The sequence below is a fragment of the Tripterygium wilfordii genome, chromosome 23 (assembly GCF_013401445.1).
Source record: "Tripterygium wilfordii isolate XIE 37 chromosome 23, ASM1340144v1, whole genome shotgun sequence".
In the NCBI taxonomy this organism is placed as follows: Eukaryota; Viridiplantae; Streptophyta; class Magnoliopsida; order Celastrales; family Celastraceae; genus Tripterygium; species Tripterygium wilfordii.
In genome coordinates this window covers 2,112,790-2,120,009 of record NC_052254.1, presented here as the reverse complement: position 1 = coordinate 2,120,009, position 7,220 = coordinate 2,112,790, and the positions used below count along the sequence as shown (strand labels likewise).

Below are 7,220 nucleotides of genomic sequence, written 5' to 3'. Positions count from 1 at the left end.
GAGTTGGACGCACAAGATTCAAGTGAATTTGTAGGCTTTACATATTTCACTGGATATACATGCACAATTATCAACTGAAATGTCAACTGTTGGAAACCTTATCACTTGCTAAGCCTTCTCTCTGAACCCGAAGGATAAATGGGCCGTATTAGTTCAACCCAGAGTAGTGGCCCGTAGAGAGGCCCAAGGCACGTGCACCACGCGTTGTGTGACTCGTGCGAGTCTCCTCCGCGTGTAAATCAGTGAGCCACACCACCACTCTAGACCTGTTTCATACCACCATCACCACTACTGGTTCTGTACTCCTGGGCTCTGGTTCCTGTGTTTTTCAAAACCAAAATAACTATTACTGCAACTACCAGTCCGACCACCACCACCGACTGAGTTTTCGAGACTCATAAACAAAGTAATTACCAAACCCTAGAAAAGATGAGAATATCATGAGCATTCCCTGAATTTTGAATGGAAAACCCGCCTCAAACCCAATTATGTCCTAGCGGATTCTCCAATTACGCCTGCTTTCGGATCCTTCGCTTCTACCTATTCTTCTCCGGGGGTTGAGCCACACACATACGAAGTGACAGAGAAACTTCCGTTTTGGTCTATATTTTTGGTTTTTTTTTTTTAACGGAGACTTGTTAGAAAGATAGATAGAGAGTCGGAGGGAGAGACTGGGATCAGGGAGATGGATAGTTCTGGATCGGGTGCGGCGGATTGTGGCGTGGGGTCGATCGTTTGGGTGAGGAGAAGGAACGGGTCGTGGTGGCCGGGGAAGATAATGAGTGCCGACGAGCTGGAAACTTGCCATCTCACCTCGCCACGATCAGGGACTCCGGTCAAGCTTCTTGGAAGGGAAGATGCTAGCGTGTAAGTCTGTTTTAGTTTCAAATTTATGCCTTCTGTCAATTTGTTTGAGTTTGTTCAAAGCTTCGTTCTTTTCTTCTTCTTCTTTTTGTTCTTGTTTTTTGGAAGGATACGTTTTAGAAGCATTGTTAGTCTGTATGTTTCTTTAGACATCTAAATATCTTGATTGATGTTTCCCTTTAAGATTTGTTGCTAAGGATTTTTTTAGAGTGAGGTTTAGTCCATGTTGTTGGTTTAATTTGCACAAAGACTTTCATGCCTTGTTCTTCGGGGGAATTTTTGAATTGTGTACATTAGGCACCTTGTGGTTGGGGAAACAACTCATATGATCTCATCCTTCTAGCATTAACTACTATTCTGGCTCTTGAAAGAAAAAAGATGATCATTACTTGCAGTTGTATAGAATAGCAAGCTGGTTAAATTTTGTTCTTTTTCAAGATAGAAAGTGACATGATGAATACTGAACCTTTTCTTTGGTATGCTGTGTCTCTCTTTATTGGTTTTGTGGTTTCTTAATTTGCTTTCTTTCCATGTGCAATGCATTTGCGTTGCTGTACAAAGTCATGATGATAGGTCCTTCTTCCGGTGGATTTCATGTAAATTTGCAAGGATGATTAGCTGGTTCCGATACTAGTGGCTCTTTGTGGTGCTGCTTAATGTGGTAGTTTGTCATTTTATCACCAGTCCCTGATGATGGCCACCTCCTCTCATATATGTACTTGTTTACTTATATCTTTTTGTTTCAGAACTCAATATATTTAGTTACAGATGTGCAAAGGTTTGTTGAAACTTGAAACTAGCTTGACTGGCTAATTGTAGCTTCTTTCAGCCCCCTTTTGACATGCAGCAAATGTTTAAACATCTGCAAAGAACCATATAAGCATATAGGATTTTCACCTTCGAGCTTACTGTTAGCTGCAAATAGGAATGGTTACTTATGACTCATTGGTTAAAACTAAGAAGTGTGTTCGTTTTTGGATTTGGAAGTCCATAGCAAATAAAAACACTCTTAGAAAACATTTATTTATCAAAAAAGATGTTCTATGTTGATTACTTATAAAAAAATCATATTTCGTTTTGATTGAGAATTATGACATTGGTGGAACTGGTCCTATGCTATTCTGGGTCAGATCAGAGAAGTTTTTTTTACATTTGGAGCCGTGGAATTGCACTCTTTTATAAAAATATGCTTCTTGCTTTTGTAATATAATGGTTTAACACGGTCTTAGGAAATTATGACCTACACTTTGTGAAATGTGTCTGAAGAGTGACGAGCTGCCAGAATTTAGGATTACTGTTAAATTTTAGATATGCTAGCATGATGATGCCATTTCCAAGGACCTGAGACTTATGCAACAGTTTCCTCCAAACATTCAGGACCTGTATGGTGAATTTTATACTTGCAGCTGCCTATGAGTCCTTACTTATATAATACTGATGGAATGTTTGATGAAGAGCTGTTAGAAAAGAAGGTTATAGCCTTTACCATGTAGCTGTCATCATCTTCACATCTACAAGATACAATGACGGTGATAGCTGCCCATTATCCAGCCATTTTGTATGTTGAGTCGTTGACCAATGGCTTTAAAGTCATGTAAGCAATTTTGTTCTATTTGTCGGGGGTCGTATAAAACTTGGTTGACTTTCTTGTTGCTTTGGGATTTGCTCCTCACTTTTTAACTGGTGACTTTTTTCTTGGAGAGAAGTTGGATTTCTGCTTTTCTTTTGTTGCCTTCCATTTGGTATCAGTCACAATATAGGCTTATATCATTCTGAATTATATTGTTACATCTGTCTACTACTCAAAGCTGGAGTATAGGAAAAGAAGCCAAGTGGTCCATTTCTTTATGAAATCAGTTTTTCCTGATATAATCATCCCTTGTACGGCTATTGCAACTCTTCAAGTTCTGCCCTACAATGTATTCCTGTTCATTTATCAATTATACTTATAGAGTGGCTAATTTTCTCTACGTCATTTGAAAGATGTCTTTTGTGGCGCGTCTTCACAGGGATTGGTACAATCTAGAGAAATCTAAGCGTGTGAAGGCATTTCGATGTGGTGAATTTGATGATTGTATTGAAAGGGCTGAATCCTCCCAGTGCATGCCAATCAAGAAAAGAGAGAAATATGCACGGCGTGAAGATGCAATACTTCATGCACTTGAACTTGAGAACCAACAATTGAGAAAACAAGGAAAATTAGATTTAGCTTCTGATAACACAAGAAGTAAACCATCTGGTTCAGTCAAGGAGTCAGCCACATCTTCAGAACGTTTGAGAAATAGTAGTGGAAAACCTGGGAGTTCTAAATCTACTCAAATTTCAAAAAGAGTGGATACAGCTGTCAAGGATGAGATTATCAGCAACCCTTCCTTTCCTCAAAAAGCAAAAGATGGAAATCTACCATCATGGGAAGATGATCATACTGAAGTCACACCTCGAATGCGAGGTTCGCAGGACTTCGGGCTTAGGACTGCCTCTTTAAAGTGTAAACTTTCACCTTCTGTTTCTTCAGACGCCTCTCAGAAGCGTCCAGATGATCACTCTCAATCTCCTCCTGGGGCTTCTAACATGGGCAGAACAGATACTGCAAATGGTAAAATTTCTTTAGATGAAAAGGAACACGCCATATGCATGGTTGAGAAATATTGCTAGAATATGTATAAATGTTGTGAAATGCCTCAACCTAACAGGTTAATTTATTTGGTTGAATGGCAAAGTAGCTAATCTTAACATAGTATCGGAGCATGAGATCATGGGTTCAATCCTTAGCTTCCGCAATTTAAACCCCCATTTGTCGTTGTCCCAAGTATAACCTTTGTGTCTGTTTGTTGTTGCCCCAAATGAGGGCCTTGTGTTAGAGTAGCCCTTGTGTTGGGCCGTCAGATTGCCATCCCACACATGAGGGGGAGTGTTAGAATATGTATAGATGATGTGAAATGTCCCAACCCAACAAGTTAACTTATTGGGTTGAATGGTAAAGTAACTAATCTTAACAAATATAATAGGAAGCATCTTCTTGGTCTACTTTTGCAGAGTGGTAAAAAATTAGATGTCCCTCGTTTATTGCCACCTTTACTGCAACCTGACACAATTCTGTTTTATATTCCAGGAACCGATCAAACACAAGCCGGCTTTCGGGCAAAAAGAAGCAAGGGTCCTTACTTACCAGACTCATCTAGTGATTATTTGGACTCTAAGGAAGTTCCTTCTGGCCACATTGAGATGTCAGCTTCCCAACTCGGAGATGATGATGGCCGTCCTCATCCTGATTCCCCGGCAGAGGAGATCGGTTCGAAATTATTGGAAGCTGTTGAATCTGATTCTACAGAATCTGATACGTCTGAATCTGAGACTGATTCTTCCGAGACTGAACCGGATATCAATGAGACGACTGTTCATTCAGGTTAGAATTTCACCTTATCTTTTTTCAATCCTTTATATATACATGAGACATTTGTTGTTTTCCTCCTGGCTGAGTATCTATCATGCTTTAGGTGTATAATTTTTATAGTGATAACGGAATGGGTTTTCATCCTTGGACGTAAAGAAGTTAGATCTGGGATGGGTTTATTAATTTCTGCATACCAGAAATAAGTATAGTGACTTTGTTTTTCTCATTTTAGATTGTTATGCTTCAATCCACTCAACCCAACTGCCCAAGCAAGTGGATGATGAAACAAGTTATAAGTTTGTGTGCCTATTATAGAGCCGAGTATTCTCTACAATACTCATTTTCTATACCTATATGCATAATGAAAGGAGTGAAGTCTTTTCGTTCTTAACCTTTATCATAACCAAGGGATTGAACTTTTATCCTTGTCATATTCTTTCTTTAGTAATCTCTGGGTTTTTGTTGCTTTTGTTTGCAAATATTTTTATATGCTGCTATGGACGAAGATTCATCTACGTGTCCGACAGCCCTTTCTCAGCTCGTGCCCTGCATTTCCAAATTTTCTTACTTATTTCCTGTTATTTAATGGCTGTGCAGATTCTGCTGCACCTACAGTATCAGAATTGCACCCTCTGGGACTACCGGAAGCACCAGGAGAGCATGGAGGCACAAGTAGTGAGGAGCCAGATGAGTCAGAACTTTCAGGCGACATGTCTCAGCTATATCCTGATGATGTTTTTCTTGCTAATGAAGCAGTGTCCAAATGGCAATTGAAGGGGAAGAGGAACATTCGCAATTTTACAAAGAAGTCTTTGGATATTGCTGGTGGAAAAGGGTTCAATGGATCCATTTATGGAATGAACCGGACCAAGTTCAGGCAACGAATGTCTGGGCAGAGTTTGAGATTCCAAGGAAACAATTATTTTGATGATGGTATTGATGAGGCTGATTTTGATGAGAGGGATTTTGGGACCCAAATGGTAGGCTCGTATAATAGAGGTTCTTCTTATGCATCAATGTCTGTCCCCACGGGACGAAATAGTATGGGTCGTACTATGGTTGATTGGGATGACCAGACTTGGGAGAATCTTTCGCCTTGGCAAGGTCAATGGGAGGATAGCAGGGAGCGTTTTGATGCAACATTTATTGGTAGTCATCATTTAGGTGGAAGGACGAGATCCACCTTATTTGATGTAGATTTGAAGGTGCAAGCAAGCTATCAAAAAGAACATGTCCCTATTGTCTCTCTTATGAGCAAGTTAAATGGAAAGGCAATAATAGGTCACCCCATCCAAATTGAGGTTCTAGAAAATGGCTCTGCGGAAAATCTTCTTTCTACGACTGCTCATTTTGAAAATGGAACGACTGAGCCTGATGGAAATACAGTACTTCCACAAGCATGGAAAACTGCTAGGAGGACCAGCTTTCGGGTCCCACGAGCTCTATCATCGTCACTGGATTGTGGAGATGCTGACGATGGTGAAAGCAGACCACAATTCAAGAAATCCAAATCTGGGAGTTTTAATAAAAACACCAGCCTGTTTGTGAGGACACTTCCTCAGATTTCCCAGCCTCCAGCAGATAGGAAGAGAGCAAGAAAGCCAATGAAGAAAGTTACCTTATCTTCTAGTCGGAAGACAAGAACTCTGTCGTCAATTGCTACTGAGCAACATCTCGTTAAGCCACTACATCGGCTGCTTAAGCCAGAATCATCTGGTCCCCCAACAGTGGTTTGCATTCCTGTCAAGTTAGCATTTAGTCGGTTACTTGAAAAGATCAATAGGCCACCATCGAAAGCAGCTAGTAAGGTGGTTTTTTCAAATAATGATGCAGAGAGGCAACCATCATAGGATACCTGTAATTATTATATGGGAATACTAATCCTGTTAATTCAACAATTGGTGCCCCTTTACTTTTTCTGACAATGGCATTATCTGCTGGAGCCTGTGCACACATTGACAGCATGGCCAGGGTAAGACGGCTTTCTTTTTGGAATAATCTTGCGCCAGGTAAGAGACTATACTCTGAATGTGTCGAGGTTGCGGAAAAGTGAAACAATTGCAAGAAGCTGTAGTTAGGCAGGAAAGAAAAGAAATTGTGGAAGTAGAGTAGTTTGGGATTGAAGTAGCTTGATGTGTGTATACATATATATTTTCGGCTATGTTTTCATGTATTTCAAGCCTTCTTTTTTCATTAAATACTAATGTAAAGTATATAGTGGGACTCAAGGTAGGGGAATACCGGTGCTAGGCTTCTTCTTGGACGATCTTTGAAAACTTGTAATTCAGTTGGGTAGGCAAGAGTTGGTCTGTTGCTTTTGAGCATATAAAATACTCTTGGAAGAACATTGATGATTATTTGGGATGATATGCAAATTCTGAACTACTAGGTCCATTTCATTATTTTCGTGTGTATATTGGCTTTGCAAATGCCACTTTTTTCGGTGACCAAAATGAGTATTTACTCTATGTTCATAGGCTTGACAAAGGTTTTTGTTGGTTGGGTGCCTTCGGGAATGCAGACACAGGTGGTGCATGGCTGCCATTAGCTCGTGCCGTAAGTTGTTGGGTTAAGTCCCACAATAAGCTTAACGCTCGTGTTCTGTGGCCACAGTGGAGTTTGGAACCATAAGTGACTATCGGTGATAAGTAGGAGGAAGGGGAGTCATCATGCCCCTTATTCCTGGGGGGAGACACATGCTACAATGGAAGGGACAAAGGGTCGCGATCTCGCAAGGATGAGATAACTTCAAAAGACCCATCATTCCGATTGCAGGCTGCAACTTGTTGACCTACTCCTTCAATATGTATTGAATATGTGACTTCTATCACTTTCCGACTTATGAAATCATAAAAAAAAAATAAAAACAAAAAAATGACTAAATGTTCGAACTTATGAAACATTAAAAAAAATCCAAAAAATGACAAAATGTGAATGATTTGAGTTGTTTTTTTTTTAAAAA

At 40.0% G+C, this 7,220-nt stretch overlaps 1 protein-coding gene across 1 annotated transcript; it reads left to right on the top strand.

Annotated features, from left to right (window-relative positions):
- The first annotated feature begins 266 nt into the window (after positions 1 to 266).
- Positions 267 to 6,660, top strand: LOC119993296 (uncharacterized protein At1g51745-like). Its single transcript, XM_038840354.1, has 4 exons — positions 267 to 867; positions 2,874 to 3,460; positions 3,977 to 4,270; positions 4,856 to 6,660. The coding sequence occupies exons 1-4, from the start codon at positions 686 to 688 to the stop codon at positions 6,106 to 6,108; spliced, it is 2,316 nt and encodes a 771-aa protein (XP_038696282.1). The 5' UTR covers positions 267 to 685; the 3' UTR covers positions 6,109 to 6,660.
- The last annotated feature ends 560 nt before the right edge of the window (positions 6,661 to 7,220 follow it).